Below are 18,625 nucleotides of genomic sequence, written 5' to 3'. Positions count from 1 at the left end.
TATATAATAAGTATAATGATACTGTAACCTTTATCTGAAAATCTGAAGAAGAAAAAAAAAAGTCCAGTCCGGTTGACCCAAGTTATTGTGTGTCTTAATTGACTGTATATCATAGATAGTTCACCCAAAAAGGAATCTTCTGTCATCATGTCCTCATCCTCTACTTGTTTCAAACCTGTTTGAGTTTCTTTCTTCTGTTGAACACAAAATAATGTTGGCATCTATTTTATTAATTCATTCCTACTGTGGATGTCGGTATTTACTAGTTCCCGACATTCTTCAGAATATTATTTGTACTGAAGGAAAGAATTTCGAAAAAGTAATCTAGGTGGAGGAGAAAATGGTGAGCAAATGTTCATTTTTGGGTGAACTACTCCTTTAATATCCATTTCTTTTTTTTGCACTGTTGTGCCCTCTGCTGGGACTGTGTGGAACGAAGCACAACCACTTCTCTGATGTATTTCCTTTATATGTTGTTTCAGTGTTCATGCGTTGCCAGCTGAGCAAGCTGCAGAGGGGCCAGATGATCGATGAGTGGTTTCCTCTGAGCTCCTATGTGCCGCTGAAGGGAATTGAGCCCGGCTCTTTGCGTGTAAGAGTGCGATACTCTATGGAGAAGATCATGCCTGAGGAAGAATACAGTGAATTCAAAGAGGTGTGTGTGTCTATACACATATACAATATATAGTCATTGTTATTTTACTCCGGTAGCCTTGTGGTTGATTATGTGGACTAGGCCTGCACAATTTTGGAAAAATCTAACATTGCAATATTTTTTATTCTGCAGTATATATTGCGTTATGAATACAATCTCACAAGATGAGTTGAATAACTGTTTGGAAAGAATTGATCATTTTAGATTGATTGGGATGATTCTGTATAGGAGTACATAAAATATAATAAACAATCTACAAGTATAGAGAAATTCAGTAAAGAAAAAATATACAAATAAATAAACAGCATTTTATTGTTTTACGAGGAGTCGAAATGTATTCAGCATACAGTTATTGAACAAACAAATAATAAATAAATAATACGCATAGTCTTTGTCTCATAAGCAATTCAATAAAATGAATCGTTATTACTTTAATTACTTGTATCTTTTATATACAATTTCTTATGCCTGAATGTTTTTAAAGCCCTCACACAGTCACAGGCCTCAAAAAACACTTGTGAAATGATCAATTATAATCCAGACTCAACATTTCATATACTCGGGAATGTGACTATTGCGAATGATTACATTGCGATAACGATGCTGAAACGATATATTGTGCAGCCCTAATTTGGACTGAAAACGGAAAGATTTTCAGTTCTTGCCTATATGTTCATAAGCCCTTAAAGATCACTGAAATAATTTATTTTGATAAATTGTCTAAACCAGGGGTGTCCAAACTCGGTCCTGGAGAGCCCGTGTCCTGCAGATTTTAGCTCCAACTTGCTTCAACACACCTGCAGGGATGTTTCTAGAAAGCCTAGTAAAGCTTCAGTCACAATGCACTTTTCTCCCCATAGACTTCCATTTATACGCACGCAAATGCGTCAGACCAGAAACGCAAGGTCATGCGGCAAGTTTCGCAAATTGCTGCGTTGGAAAGTTTAAACTTGGTGAACTTGCATCACATGATTGCGTGAGACCAATTGAAGATCAAACATGACCTATTTTCGCAGCGCCGTACTACAGAATTTTGCGTGTACAAACTCTAGTGTGACTGCAGCATAAGAGCTTGATTAGCTAGCCCAGGTGTCTCTAATTGGGGTTGGAACTAAACTTTGCAGGACACTGGCTCTCCAGGACCGAGTTTGGGCACCCCTGGTCTAAACGAAATGAAACGAAATAAAAAAAAGTAATTAAAAAATGTAGACGCTAGTTTCTGTCTGTTAGTTTTAAGGATATCTATAAGCTAGTGTCTTCAAAACAATGACAAAATTTGCATTTAGAAAATATGAAGCGTCATTTACTTGAGCTAAATCAAAGTCCATTTAAGGTCATTTCACTCTGTGTCCTCCTCTCGGGCAGTATGCTCAGCCACTCTGTCTGAAAAACATCAAATTCTCCTAAACTGCTTGCCAAGCTTACGATTACATTACATATTTGGAATTACTAATAAAATTAAACATCAATTTTCTCATAAGTTTAGTTTCTAAACTTGAATCAAACATTATCGGCATATTTTCAGGTATGCCTGAAAATGCGCACTCAAAAGGAACGAGATCACAACACCAACTTCATTTATGGCCATTCTACACATTATCATCCTCTGGATAATGATGGTCTGATTTTGCTCCTCTTCTGAAGTAATTCACAACTTAATCTTGATGTCGAATTTCCTCCAGAAATGACAGTACGTTTGAGTAGTTGCTGCTTTCATGTGATGTGCGTTTGGCAGGATGGACTGTACTTTGTGTTTATTTCATACAGATTACAAAACCAAAAAACGTTTGTTTTCAAGTGCACTTGGTTAATTTAAAAGTACATATTTCAAGCTTTATTTGGAGATATATATATATATATATATATACGTCTGTGAAGCAAATATTCCCTGAGTTTTCAGTGTGTTTGTTGACCGCCAAACTGTCGTAAAAGCACCCGTCTGGTTCGAGCTTCGTCAGTCTATAGTGATCGATGATTGGCTCCTGTACTAGTATTGACTGTTACACTTTTCCCCATTTAAAACTATACGAATGATACATCTTGTGTATTCTGTACACTTTGGCTAAATCACTCTCACTGGCAGTGCTGTGCGAAAACCAAACGCTATTGGCTGCTTTTTAAATGGGAGGAGCTACTCATTGCTTTTTATGAATCACTAAGGGAAACAATTTTACTAAAAAAAAAAACATCTAACTCTTGAATGGTCTGAGGTTAAATAAATTAACACTTTTTCTTTCCAGGTGCTTTCTTTTTCTTTTGTACAAACCTGTAATTTTTTGTTTTGTTTTTTTGACTATATATTTTAGAAATACAAATCTTGATTTTATGTAAGCATGTATATTTTGGGTAGACTGTCATTGCTGACTTGCTCTGTCTGTGCTTGTCCAGCTGATCCTGCAGAGAGACTATCATGTGATCTATGCATTGGCGCACGTGTGTGGTCAGGACCGCACTCTGCTGGCCAGCATTCTGCTACGCATCTTAAGACACGAGCGAGCGGAAGCCCTGCTGCTGAGGACACTGAACGACAGAGAAATTAATATGGAGGGTAAGACTCTCTCTTTCTCTCTCGCTCTCTTTGTTTATTCAGAGTTCAATCTTCAACAGTAAACAGATGTCACGGCTGCGTCAAGGCTGGCCAGTTTCGCTCAGGCTTCTTCATCATGCTTCAGCTTCAGAACAATGCTTTGACAGCTCTGTTGCTGCATTTTACACACTTCCTCTTTTGAAGCTATAAGCAGTTGTTCATTTAATAGAGTGAGTAATCGGACGCTGTCTTGAAGATGTGCAGTGTGTTCAGAGAAGAGCTGTCACTGTACCAGTGTTAGTACGAGGCACTTTTTCTCACCATTTGTGGGTGAATTTACGAACACAGTGATGGTGAAAGTTCGGTTCGTGAATATGAATATTAGATTTCACAGCTTGACTCTTTTGAGAGATTATGAATTAATCACCATGATCTTATAAATATTTATTTTTTAGCATAAAAGCATTTGTAAAATTGTTTAATTGATTCCACTATACAGCTCTAATTTAAAGCAGATTAGATAATGCTATTGTAAATTGACTATGAACTTTTTAATTTTGAATGTGTAAATCAGTGGATTATTTCATATACAATGTGCAAATAACACATAATAAAAATAATAATAACAATAATAATTGAAAAAATAATTTCAAACATTTAAAAATATTGTTAAATTTCACCTGTAAATGAACAGTAAATACATTCATAATGTAGCTAAAGATCCTTATTTTAAACATTTATTTTTTAAGTTTAAAGGGCACCTATAATGAAAATAATCTCTTGGAAGCAGTTTGGACAGAACTGTGTGCAGGTATAGTGTGTCCACAGTCATATTGGGGTGATATAAAGACAATAAGTCTCTTTTTTAAATTTCCTGACATTAAAATAGGACCCCCCCCATTTTGAGGCCCACCGCAGAATGACTTGAATTAACTAACATTAAAGGCACAGCCAACAAAAACAGCTACATTGTATTTAGAGCTGAAAATTCCAATATTCCAAAAGGTATAATAAATAATCTGATGGGTGTTTTGAGCTGAAAAAGACTTATCTTAAATCTTGAAAAAGGGGTAAAATAGATAATTTTAAGATCATTTTTACAAAATATACATTTCTGCATAATTATTAAGAAATGTTTGAGCACCTGATCAGCATATTGGAATGATATCTTAACAAAATAACATAAAATTTAGATTTAAAAACTGATTAAAACAGAAATAACTATTTAAACATTAATATGTTTTCACAATATTGCTGTTTTGACTTTTTTTTGTGTTTAATGCAGCCTTGTTTACCATTAGAAACTACTTTCTAAAACATCAAACATTCATCTATATATTATTATTATCATATGTAAATATTCATGTTTAGTATAGAGAATGCAACTTTATTTTTTTATTTATTTTTCTAAACCCAATAACACACTCGTGACACTGTGAAAAGGCAAGACAAGTTTATTTGTATAGCACATGTCATACACAATAGAAATTTAAAGTGCTTTACATAAACAAGAATAAAAAACATAACTGTGCGATCTGTGGGATGTAGCACAGTGCTCATTCAGTAAAGGCAAGCTAAACAGATGTGTTTTGAGTTTTGATTTGAATGTGCCTAGTGTTGGAGCACATCTGATCATTTCTGAAATCTGATTCCAGCAGCAGGGTGGCGTAGCAGCTGAACATTGATTCACCCTATATAAATGTAATCATGAATATAACAATGTATTGTTATTAGTAATGTATAGAACTTATATTTTGGATACAATTTTTCTAGATATAAGTCACATTTTTTATCATCATCTAAAACTAGCAATAATGACATTAAGGTCACATAATGACATTTTTAAGCGTCGTTAAATGTATATGACAATGATTTAATCTTTACCATAAACATCAGTGGTTTTATTCAAACTATAAACTGTTATCCCACTACTTCTATGTTCTGTGTTGATGTGACTGTTTGTAACTTCATAACTAACTCAAAAGACTAAAGACTGAATCTCTTTCATGATTTTTGTGTTTTTACATTTGAATGCAGCGATTCGAAGGATTAATAAACATTTGCAAATCACCATCATTTCTAATTTATGTTGGGTGGGTGTTGAGATCCTGATCTTTTAATGATTAATCGTGCAGCTTACGCTGAATGCATTAATACAGGCTAAACAAGTAGTGACAGAAAACCCCTTTAATAACCTAAGAAACCCACCACATTCTGAAAAACCCATCACAACTTCCTCTGTTATCTTATTTTACAGGAAAGCCTAAATGCTTTCATACATGTGATTTGAATGATGCATGAGACTCTCTCTTTGTGATCATAACAAATTTCGAATTATCTACAAAAACAAAAAAAACAAAAAATATTAATCCACGAGCCACGTGTGATCCGAACCGTAGGTTGTAATCAGTACGAATTTTGGGTCCGTTACACCCCTAGTTTATAATGAATGGTGAATATGCACTTGTGTATATGCATTTTTTACTTAAATCATTGTGAAGTGAGGGGAACTAAAAAATACACGTTTATGATGTTTGTAAACATCTTGTTTAGCCTGTTTTACATTATTTCTTAATGACAACATGAAATGTGACTTGTCACTGCAGCTTATCATTTTTTCCTTTTTTTCACTCAATAATACAATTTTGACTCTGAACAACCTGAAGTAATTTTTTTAAGTTGAAATCAGTACACTTGTGAATTGCCCAGTGTTTATAACAAACATTCCTACATTGTGTTGTTTCCTTTGGTTGTTGCAGATGAGGCAACGACGCTGTTTCGTGCCACCACTCTGGCCAGTACATTGATGGAGCAGTACATGAAGGCCACGGCTACACCTTTCGTCCACCACGCTCTTAAAGACACCATACTGAAGATTATGGAGAGCAAGCAGTCCTGTGAGGTACAGCAAATAAACAAATACTAATATCACACTGTTAACACTGTTGTGTTTTGTGTTTCTGTGTGATGTTCTCTCCAAAGTTTAGGTAAATTGGCTTTTGTGTGATTGCTGGTTCAGATTTCCCTCATGGACAATGTTTTCTGGTTTTGCTCTGTAGTTGAACCCGTCTAAACTGGAGAAGAACGAGGATGTTAACCTGAATCTGGCTCATTTACTCAACATCCTGTCAGAGCTAGTGGAGAAGATATTCATGGCTGCTGAGATCTTGCCTCCGTAAGTATGACTTCAATCTGACCTGCATTACTGCTATTGGGGCTGGGAGATATGGTAGTGTATATATATATATATATATATATATATGAGCAATATCACATGTGTATGGCTGTATATTGGCACTGGTGGGAGGCGTGCGTTGGCTCAACAATATACTGCTAGGAGTGTGTGCTTGCGTTTATACAACAGTTTGATGGCATAATCGTGTATGTAAAAAAGAAAATCAAACACGGGGAGTCTAAAAATCCTTTTGTATGAGGAACTACTTCTACCATCAGCTGCTGACGTCAGAACAGCAGAAACCGTTGCACATTCACAGTCACTTTAGAGCTATTTGAATGATTCTCTAGCGTAATGTCTAAAGTGATGACAAAACAGGTGATTTTGCTCACATTTTAAGATTATAAGGCTGAAAGGCATGAAATGCCATCAGTCTGCAGAGATTTACTAATATTTCTCTGTTGCAATCAGAATATCACGATAATTAACCCTGAAAAAGCCAAAGCAAACACTACCAGTGTCCGTGGTATAAATACAGCACTACAAAATACAAACGTGAGAGAGAGTGACTTACTCTTACCTGATTTATGATTTGTTCAGCTATATTTTGAAACTTGCGTTGAGAAAACGCTGAGTTTCTCTCCCTCTGAGAACTTATGTGGTATCTGTTGCCATCTTGTGGCGGAACATCAACCATCACTTTCTTTGGTCTGCTCAGACAGGCTGATGGCGGCCAATGCACTGAATCTCCTAAATTATTAATATCTTAAAAAAGGCACTCACCTTATAAATAAGCTGCAAAGTTACAATTTAAATAACTATATTCTAGACTAAAAAAAGCCTCAAAATACATTATGTTGTCCAACAGCTGCTATATTTGTCAAACTGTAGACTGTTTTTTGCGGAGTAATATATGGTGAAGGGTGAAGAGGCTGGACGAGTGCTGTTATTTGCAGAATATGTCACAGCTATCAGCCAGATTCAAGAAACAGACAGAACTGTTTTTATTTATATATATATATTGGCTACAGCAATACACAAATATCTTTACATATGAAAAAGAATTAATATATATATATATATATATATATATATATATATATATATATATATATATATATATATATATATATACATATATATATACATATATATAATTTAAAAATAAGACATGATTCAAGTTGCATTCTCTTAAGCATCTGGCAAATTTAATTGTGTTTTGTGTTTGTGTTTAATTGTGTTTAATTAAATTAAGTGCTTTATGCATTCAAGCGATCAACGTAATGCAAACAAATGTTTTCATATTAAACCTGCTGTATTAATAGATTTTTGCCTTGAACTACACATTTTGTATCTTGACTTTTTCTTTTTCAATTTAATTTATTCCAGATTTTTCAACAGTCATTACTGCGGTATTCAGGGTCACATGATCATTCAGAACACTTACTGATATTGCATTACCATTTCTGATTATTTTCAATTGTCCTAAAAAAGAACTGATGAATGAACTTGTATAATAATATACTTACTGAATATTATATGACAAAATAGTATGGACTCTTTTCACATTTCTGAGTTTCTCGGCAGTGGAAGTCTTTTTAGTTGATTAAACTTGGAGCACTGTAAATGGGAGAGTACCAGAAATACATCGTTAGCATTCCTGTTTAATTAACTAATAAAAAAAAAAAGATAATGTTATCATGATTCCAGAAAAAGTCAGAAGAAGAGAGCCAGAAGAAAGAATAATGTCAAATCCATAGAGGCTGCATTAGAAACACCTTGCATATGCGATTATTAGGCTTTTTTTTAATAATTAGATGGTATAGTACAAAGTATAGCTTTATAAATATAAATATGTTTAAAAAAATCAAATTATTAAAAAAAGATGCTGATGAGCCTTTAAACACATCATAACTGTCTTGTGAAAAAGGGTTATAGATGTCCAGTATTGGCTATTTATTGGTCATCATGGATGAAAACATAATTACTATATTACCATCCTGTCGATGTCATATACATTGTACACTTCTTTTTACAAAGCAGTTTATAGTGTTGGTTGATTGTCTATTTTCTGTCCCAGGACCCTGAGGTACATTTATGGCTGTCTTCAGAAGTCAGTGCAGCAGAAATGGCCGACCAACACTACAATGAGGACCCGAGTCGTGAGGTAACACTGTGCAAACATGCACAAATGTAGCTTGACAAAGAACAGCCTCTTACAAAGTGGCAAAATGTGTTTGTGTGTGTCCTCCAGTGGTTTCGTCTTCCTGAGACTCATCTGTCCTGCCATCCTCAGCCCCAGAATGTTCAACATCATCGCTGGTAAGTACACAGCCTCACTCGCAAGCTCCTTTACCAGATGCAACACATTTACCTCAAGTAAACAGATTTTTTTTGGTCTGATTAAGACATTTTTCTTAATAAAAACTGCACATTTAATACACATTTAACATTTACAAAATATTAAAAAGGTTTTAACTAAAATTATTAAACAATTTAAATAACATATTCGTATCTAATATTTATAATATGTAATTTAGTATTTTTATTGTTTCATTTTACTAAAGATTTCTGACTTTAAATTTGGATGAAATGTAAAAAAAATCTAGTAATTTTATAAACATGTTCAATAGTCTGTTGAAATGCTTGATTCTGATTGGCTGAAAGGTGTGCAATAACACTGTTTAATGCATGGGTAGTCCCGGTCAGTTTTGACCACAGTTTATAATAAATGCACTTCCCTCAATGATTAGAAGTAACCATAGCAACTCAGTGACAGTTGTCATGTCATGGACACTGACATGTGCTTAATCAGTGTTGATGGGGATTAACCAACTTACAACTATGCTTCCGAATATTTACAAAGAGGTAGCTAACGCATTATATGAGTTATTAGATATGCCCTTGTCATTAACCTGCACACGCATAATCTCTCTTGTGTATTGCGTTTACCTCTGTCACTCTATGCCTGATAGTGACAGTTGACTCAATGTGGGGACTAGGAGATCTAACATGTGTTAACTGACACAAATTCAGTCAAATATTGCGCTGCAAAGAGAAATCTAGTCTTAAGTAGTCTACTTGGCCAATGACCACAGAATGAGAACCATATTGGCATGCGTTAAATTATTTTAAAAGCACTTTGCAGATGCAACCACCCTCTGCTTTGCTTCTGGCAGTTCTTTGTCTCTGCATGGTGCATTAAAAATCCCTTAATGCATGGCAATCCGTTGGTTATCACATACTTAAACAGTACATTAAAGTAATACAATATAGTACAGTGATGTAATGGAAACCTTATATGTTCACACAAATCTATAAAAATGATTAAAACCAGTAGTTGAGGATGTCATCGTGTTCATTGTAAGCCATTGAAATCCAGCTTTTTAGACTGGGAAAGTAGTTAATTTGGCTAAGAGTGGGAACCATGTGTCAAATACTTACTTGTTCATAAACTGAACACAACGCATACACTCAGTGGCCAATTTATTATGTGCACCTTACTAGTGCACTGTTGCTGCAGATTTGTCGGCTGCACATCCATGTTGTGAATCTCCTGTTCCACCACATTCCAAAGGTGCTCTATTGGATGGAGCTCTGGTGACTGTGGAGGTCAGTACAATGAACTCATTGTCATGTTCAAGAAACCAGTCTGAGATGATTCACGCTTTATGATATGGTGCGTTATCCTGCTGGAAGTAGCCATCAGAAGATGGGTATACTGTGGTCATAAAGGGATGGACATGGTCAGCAACAATACTCAGATAGGCTGTGGCATTGACACATGGGCCCAATCAGTACTAATGGGCCCAAAGTGTGCCAAGAAAATATCCCCCACACCATTACAGTTGTTTACAGTTGTTGATGCCAAATTCTGACCCTACCATTCGAATGTCGCATCAGAAATAGAGACTCATCAGACCAGGCAATGTTTTTCCAATCTTCTATTGTCAAATTTTGGTGAGATTGTGTGAATTGTAGCCACAGCTTTCTGTTCTCAGCTTCTTCTGCTGTAGCCCATCCGCCTCAAGGTTGGATGTGTTGCGCATTCAGAGATGCTCTTCTGCATACCTCGGTTGTAATGAGTGGTCTTTTGAGTTTCTGTTGCCTTTCTATCAGCTGGAACCAGTCTGGCCATTCTCCTCTGACATCAACAATGCATTTGCGCCCACAGAACTGCCGCTCACTGGATATTTTCTCTTTTTTGGACCATTCTCTGTAAACCCTAGAGATGGCTGTGCGTGAAAATCCCAGTAGTTCAGCAGTTTCTGAAATTCTCATAACAGCCCTTCTGGCACCAACAACCATGCCACGTTTAAAGTCTCTTAAATCACCTTTCTTCCTCATTCTAATGCTCAGTTTGAACTACAGCAGATCTTGACCATGTCTACATACCTAAATGCATTGAGTTGCTGCCATGTGATTGGCTGATTAGTAATTATCAGTTACAAGCAGTTGGACAGGTGTACCTATTAAAGTGGCCGGTGAGTGTATTTGCTTGACATCATGCAATTTCAGACCCCCAAAACAATGAAAATGAAAAGCTCGAACACAAAGTTTTGTGTATTTAGATGAAAATTGTATTGTGTAAATCCCCTCTAAAGATATACTGGTATCGGTCTAATGATATTAACCATGATGCAATCGTGTTTTGTCTTTTCAGACCCTCCATCCTCCACAGCAGGCCGGACACTCACCCTGGTAGCAAAGTCTGTGCAGAACTTGGCCAATCTGGTGGAGTTTGGTGCCAAGGTGTTTAGATTGTCACGCTGAGTTCTAAAATGATCAGCGCTGAGAGAATGCTAATGTTGTGCTGATGTGTTTGTGTTGCAGGAGCCCTACATGGAGGGAGTCAATCCTTTCATCAAGAACAACAAACAAAGGATGATCATGTTTCTGGATGAGCTGGGGGTAAAGTGTCCTCTTTTCATTTTTTAAAGCAGCATGGCTCAGTTTATGAGCTCTGTGTGAACCCGTTTTCTCTGTTCTGCTCCTCCAGAATGTTCCTGATCTCCCCGAATCCACCGAGCACTTTAGGACTGATCTGTCCCGTGACCTTGCTGCCCTGCACGAGATCTGTGCTACTCATTCGGATGAACTCCGCACCCTCAGCAACGAGAGAGGAGCACAGCAGGTATGGGTCTGTATTGCAGTGCATGCTGGGAGGACATATGCAAAACATGATGTGCAGTCAAACGGTTGTTATCACTAAACAAACCATGGTGTGAAGGAATAGATTAACTATATCTTCATGCAAAGACTGCTTTAGTTAAGTTTTTTAGGGTTCACACTTTGTCTGTCCAGGGTATCCGCGGGGTCTTAAAGTCTTAAATTTCATAAACAAAATTTTAGGCCTTAAAGTTATAAATTCACTGAAATATTGTGCTGTGTGTATTAAATCATTTTAAACAGGTCTTAATTTTTTCTCTGTCTAAGTAAAGCTACCCAATCAGGCTGACACCATCTAATCACCAACAATCCATCTCAATAAAATCAGGGAAAGAAAACTAAAATCAATTACACAGTTTCTCATGATAATAACAGAGCAATATATCACTTTACTTTATCTTCCATTCATACAAAAACTTTTTACAGAAGTAAAAATAGACATTATATTTATAAAAAGGCATCAAACTTAAGGTTTTATAACAGAAATACATTAGGTTGAATAAAAGTTATACTCAATCAATTTGGACCAAAAGCCAACATATATATATATATATATATATATATATATATATATATATATATATATATATATATATATATATATATATATATATATATATATATATATATATATATATATATATATATATAGGCACAATTTTTGAATGAAAATCCTTAGTGTTCAGCTCTGTATGAGTCTAAAATTTCATTCATCATTGTCTTAAAAAGTCTTAAATTTGACTTGAAACCTGCAGAAACTCTGTCTGTCAGTGAATAAGGGTCTTCTTATTCCAGGCTCTTGTCTGAGGCTCTTGTCAAATCTAAAACTTTTTGTTTTTTGTAATCATCATCCAAAACAATTGTCATGCACAAAAACTTTGCGCACCAAGTCTGATGGATATTATTACAAAGCAAAAAAATCACAAGTACAAAATAAAGCCTTCAAGCAGTGAGGGGGATTTTTGTCGTCGTGTTGTCTTTTTAACAACAGAGAAGAATAAACTGTTCCTCAAATATTCCATCCTGAGATCGCGTAGAAAGGCAGAAATTTAACCAGAACAAAAGTTTCTGAGGCAGTCTCTATAAGCGTGAACACAACATGAGGTTGTATTTGTTTTTAACAGAGAATATTTCAGATAAGCACATCAGACTGTGTGCAAGGACGTTAAGGAATCATGAAGCATATTTGCACAGCTTAAAATGACAGCACTTCAACCAAAAAAAAATCAGTAAGTTGCAAGTGCTTTTCTTCTGTCAGAGTGTTTGAAAAAGGCAGATTGCTCAGTGCTTTGCATAAAACACACACTCAGCACCTCACCACACTGTTTGGAAAAAAAAGTGGCACTCTCGTTGGAAACAATTGAAAAAATATGCTTGCCTCCGGAAAACGCTTCAGTGGACAAGTATGAATGCTGCCATCTGAACCTTACTGTGCACTGAACATGTGGACTGCTGATAAGATGAATCTCAATCCACTTCCGACTGCACTCTGGTGCAGTTTTAGCAGAAATATGAACTCATTACAGATCAAAGATCTAAAAGGACCAATAACAGAATATGATTCAAAAAGTAGCGTTTGGAAAATGCCCCATAAAAGTGGTTCTCAAACTTTTTGACTTCAAGGGCCACCATTGTCAACTAGAATATTCTGGTTACTAGGACAATCCATAGGTTGAAGAAACCAGACAAATATCAATATCTAAGTGTTTATTTCCATATTTGACATAGTTCATACTAATTGTGAATGTTTTGGTTATCTTTGTAAGAATTTAACTTTATGTAGCCTGTTTTAAATGATAAAATGTAGATTATACACTAAATCAACTCTCTTGCTTTCTCTTTTTCTCTCATCAATGTAATTTTGACAATCCATAAAAGAGTTAGTGATAGTTCACCCAAAAATGACAATTCAGTTGTTAATTATTCACCCCCATGTTGTTCCAGTCCCCTGAGACCTTCGTTCATTTCCAGAACACAAATTAAGATATTTTAGATGCAATATAAGAGCTCTTTTGTCCTCCATAGACAGCAAGGTTCCGGATTTGTCCAGAAAAGGAATCAAAAACATTGTCAGTGGTTCAACTGTAAACATAAAAAGCTCCATGAACACAAATGTAATTGGTTCGCCGGTGTTTCCGTCGTAAGGTTATCAGTGCGTATTTACTGCATGTTGCAATTACAGTGGGCAGCACAATATACAAGCATCATTGTTACAACTGGATCAAAATTGTAACATTAGGGTGACAATACGGACCAGGTAAACTGAAAAGAGATCTGATTTATTAACAAAAAGCATAAATAACAAAAGTATTCAAAGCATGTGATAAGTACAGAAAAAAGTACACTACAAAAGTAGTGAAAAGCATGTGTATGGTAGTGAACTGAGCTTATGATCCAAAACAATCTAAAATGAATCAAAAACGCCAGGCAGGGAGGTCCGGCTAATAGAGCTCTCTTCTCATTGATCTGATACTGACATAGGCAAAGCGTTCTTGGAGCTTTGTATAATTACAGTTAAAGTCATCTAACTACTAATGTGTAACTTTTGACAATGTTTTGGTTCCTTTTCTGGACTTTGAATGTCTTGAGACCAATGCTGTCAATGGAAGATAAAAGAGCTCTCGAATTTCATCTAAAATATCTTCATTTGGGTTCTGAAGATGGACTAAGATATTGGGACTGGAATAACAAGTTGAAAAATTACTAAAAAATGTGACATTTTGGGGGAAAAATAACCCTCATTTTAAGGTTCCCTTGAAACTTTGCAGAAAATCACTGGTCTGGCCTGTAGTCCAATTTAGTTAACGTTGATAAACTCTTCCAGGGGGGCTTGTTCTAAGGCTCTGTCCACACAAACATGGGTATTTTCAAAACAACATTGTTTTTTCTATACGGTTTTACTGTTTGTCCAACGCAAACACTGTCAGGAACTTTCTGAAAACTCTGGCCAGGGTGAAGATTTTTCAAAACTGGGTACAGTGTGGTCATGTGGACACTACAACAAGAGTTTTTGACTCGTGATGTCAGGCAAAATTCCACACATTCGCGGAAAATGCTTATTTTGTATTGTTTGACCGATGGACGGTAATCTGCTTCTGTTCTCATGTTAGCATTGATTTGTATACAATTCACTTACTTAAAGGTGCTGTATGTAGATTTTTTGACTGTTCTAAAGCTTAGAAATACCATAATATATTATCAGATATTTAAGAAACATGCTAAGTGAACATACTTGTTTGTCTGAAAAACAAAGCTGAAAATGTGCTTTCCGTTCCGAAACGTCTATCTTTGTTTTAATTCTTTTAAACCCACCTAATGCCACTTTAGCCAATTATATTTCAGCACCCTAGGTTGCCTTCAGTCAGTCAGAAAGGCTCTCAAAACATGCATCTGTGACTGAAATGTGAACTCCGGTGGACACGGTGGGTGCAATACCTAATTCAACCACTGGGTGTCAAACTTACATACTGCACCTTTAATTCCACGATTGGTGCGAACTCACCATAAGTGTCATTATCGCCCCCTGTTGGTTTGCTGTGCCCTTAACATGTGCAGTGCGTTTTCATCGGACTGAAATACGTTTTAAAAAGAAAGCGGGAAAAACTTGTGTATGTGTGGACATGGCCTAATTCTCCAGCTACCTGTTTTTGTTTATCATTGCATCTCAGTAACTCCAAAATGTCACCCATTACATGCAAAACCTTGTGGCCACAAGACCACCCTGAGGAAATGACAGACACACACAAAAACACTTACATTGTGGGTTTCACTGTGCCATTTTTAACCCAGCAGGAGAAGCAGCAGCAGCATATAATCTAGTCCCTTTTCTTCTGTTCCCAGCACGCGCTGAAGAAGCTGCTGGCCATCACCGAGCTCCTCCAGCAGAAACAGGTGCAATATGCCATGTCCAACAGCAGCAGGTAGTTCCACCTCCGTCTTTCTGTTTGTCAGTTTGTCTCCGTCTTCATGGAGTAGCCAATGGGACCCCCAGCATGTTCCACCCTCATCCTCCCCTCATGTCAGATCCCATCCTCCCCATATTTCCCATTCGTCTCATTGCCTGTGCCACAAGAACTATGCAAACTACAGCTACGAAACAAAAACGGCTGGACACCAATGACTTTATAATCACGCGCTCGGGTTTGGCGACTCTCAGTATCATGGGTACATATCAAGCTAGCAGACACCTTCAGGTCTGCAGAATGATGGTTGTAAACACAGATTGCCAAAGTGTATCTCTTCATCTGCTTGGTCCGAAACTGAACTGACACAAAGCTGCGACCGTTCTTTCTCTATAACTGGATTATGAGCTAAATGCTTTTTATACTGTAATTTGTTACTGATTTACATGGCTATGAATATGCTAAATGTGCTGAGACTAGTGTCCCCTTTTCCCGCCTGTTCTGTTTACTTCCAATTGTGCCGTAGACTGGATTTAGTATTGTTGTTTTTCTTTTCATCATCCTCAGAGAGTATGATTTTTATATCCGTACAATAAATTCTCTTGCTGGAATCATGAGTATAGAATTTGAGGTAACCGTATTTGTTTTCCATATTGTACAATATGTTTGATTGGTTCGGTCTTCTTCCCTGAGACGATTTCAAAGCCAAGATAAGTTCTCAGGAGAAATGTCGATGGTAAAATTGAAAAAGAAAAAAGTTTACAGCAGTAAAATTGATTATAGTAAAGATTGTACCAGGAATGCATGCACTTATTAAACATGTTTTATAAAGTTCTGACTGGCTTATGTCTCAGATCAGCTCGTCAATGCAGCTTTTAATAAGTAAATAACAAGATGGCTGTTGTGCTACTCTGAAAATATTCTAGTGTTTGTCTACATTTTCAGTTCTTGGTTTTGAATAAAGGACCATTATTATGGTTATAGACTGCATCTGTGGTGTCAATTGAGCATAATTTGAACCCAGAACATCCCTTAATCTCTATCTTTACTGATGGTGTACTAAAAGCATATGATGAAATTACAGTACAGAGAGTTCACATTCAGTGGATCATTCATTTTAATATTATTATATATTTCTAAAGTCTTTTTTTAATGTTGCATTTATTTGATTAAGATCACAGTAAAATAATGATTCAGTAATATGAACATTAAATTGTAACATTAATAAAAATACTAATGAACATTAGACTTCGTAGTCAAATGATCCTTCATAAATCATTCCAGTTTAATGTCTTTGTCCATGTAGAAGCATATGTTTGCATATTTTCTGAAAACGGTGAAATCATTTTCATCTTAAAATACTTTTTTTAAGTAAAGTTCAAACTCTCAGGACATTTTTAAAGTTTAAGTTCTCCCAAAAAAGAAAATTGTCATTACAATCCTGTAAGAACTTGTATATGTCTTCAGAACAATAATCAAAGAATTTTAGATGAAATCTTGAAGTCCAGAACAGGAACAAAGCATTTCATGTGACTTCAACTCAACTGTGACCATGTGAAGCATTTTGTACCCATGTGTTTTATAAATAAGACTTTGTTCGCCCTTTTCTTCTCTTCCACGTCAGATGTGTGTGTTTACCAATGCTGAATTCAGACATCATTGATTTTTAAAGTAGTCACAGATGTTTTTCGCACTGCATGACTATCTGGGCTAGCGTTCTGTCGGTGCTTTGTTTACACTGCAAGATGGATTGATTGACAGAAGGTTTCACACTGAATGACTTTAAAATTGGAAGAATCGACGACAACTTTGTCTTAGTCCGCAAACTACATCTCACAACCAAGCGAGAAGTGACTCGTTCAGTCTGATATTCTGACAGCTGAGATCTTACACATACACATATACATATTTGATTTTTTTATTTTTTTTTTAATAATCTTAAGTGATTGTAGCATGTCAGACTGCACGAACATGGTTGCCATGTCACACTGTAAGATCTCAGCTGTCAGAATATCAGACTGAACGACAATAAAGACACGCCAAACTCCCTAGGAGCTTGACGTCATCCATCCGTGACACTTCGTCACAGCAAACGCAAACAATCTGTACCACCAATTTTGCACACAGCGTGTCTCAACCATAAAACCAGCAATAAAAAAAAAACTTGTCTTGACATTTCCCTGTGGCGGTCAATTTGAGTAGTCGCATGAATTGCATCATTCGATTTTTATTATTATTTTTTAATTATATACATACATACATACATATATATATATAGATATATACAATTAAAAAAATAATAATTAAAAAAAAGTCACTGTGTGAGCTGAACTTTAGACAGCAAAAGTTCCCTCTAAAAATTGTCAAAAAAATCTGGTTCCATCAGAATACTATAAACTATTTATGCACACATAAATCAACAACTTTATTCAATAGTGTCAGTATAGCGCACGCATTCACATCACGTGTCACACATCTGACATATTACCTCTGATGCACCTGTTTTGTTTCAAACAGAAAGTTGCGCATGGGCATTTGGGACGCACATCGTTCTTGTGAACCCTCGCCCTATACTGACACTGAGAAATGGTCATTTTTTTGTGCATACGAAAGTATTCTCGTAACTGGTTAATATTCTGATTGAAACCCTGAAGGCACGTAGTCTGCTTTAAGGTATTTATCTGGACTGTAGTTGTTTATGAAGGATGAGGGAGCTCTCTGATTTCACCTAGAATATCTTCATTTGTGTTCTGAAGATGTACAAAGGTTTTAAGGGATTTGGAATGACATGAGGGTGGGAAAATGAACATTATCATTTTTGGGTGAATTAACCCTTTAATTTGGGTTCTGAAAATGAACATAGGTCTGAGGGATTGAAACAACGAGTAATTAAATGACGGAATTTTCTGTCCTTTAAAGATGTTTTTTTTAACAATATAGTTCTGTATTTTGAGAAATCTTTTTTTTTTATTTTTTAAATTTTCACAAAAAAACATTGAACAGCAGGGGTATCAAACTCAGTTAAGTTCCAACCCTGCTTCTAAATCACTTACATCTAAGTTTCAAACAAGACTGAGGATTCTTAGTTTGATCAGGTGTGTTTAATTAGGGTTGGAACTAAACTGTGCAGCGCTGCGGCCCTCCAGGAACTGAGTTTGACATCTGTGCCTTAAGGCAGTGTTTCCCAACCCTGTTCC

At 36.0% G+C, this 18,625-nt stretch overlaps 1 protein-coding gene across 1 annotated transcript in view; it reads left to right on the top strand.

Moving 5' to 3' along the window:
* Positions 1-16,418, top strand: part of rasa1a (RAS p21 protein activator (GTPase activating protein) 1a) — an 80,600-nt gene extending 64,182 nt beyond the window's left edge. The window contains exons 16-25 of the mRNA XM_056458396.1: positions 483-655; positions 3,044-3,203; positions 5,942-6,084; positions 6,242-6,357; positions 8,438-8,524; positions 8,612-8,679; positions 11,021-11,109; positions 11,191-11,268; positions 11,357-11,491; positions 15,367-16,418. Coding sequence (XP_056314371.1) covers positions 483-655; positions 3,044-3,203; positions 5,942-6,084; positions 6,242-6,357; positions 8,438-8,524; positions 8,612-8,679; positions 11,021-11,109; positions 11,191-11,268; positions 11,357-11,491; positions 15,367-15,450 — 1,133 coding nt within the window. The 3' untranslated portion in view covers positions 15,451-16,418. The remainder of the gene's footprint in view (positions 1-482; positions 656-3,043; positions 3,204-5,941; positions 6,085-6,241; positions 6,358-8,437; positions 8,525-8,611; positions 8,680-11,020; positions 11,110-11,190; positions 11,269-11,356; positions 11,492-15,366) is intronic.
* The last annotated feature ends 2,207 nt before the right edge of the window (positions 16,419-18,625 follow it).

This window comes from Danio aesculapii, chromosome 5 (genome assembly GCF_903798145.1).
Source record: "Danio aesculapii chromosome 5, fDanAes4.1, whole genome shotgun sequence".
NCBI lineage: Eukaryota > Metazoa > Chordata > Actinopteri > Cypriniformes > Danionidae > Danio > Danio aesculapii.
Note: the sequence above shows the minus strand (reverse complement) of the source record. Positions and strands in the feature narration are given on the sequence as shown.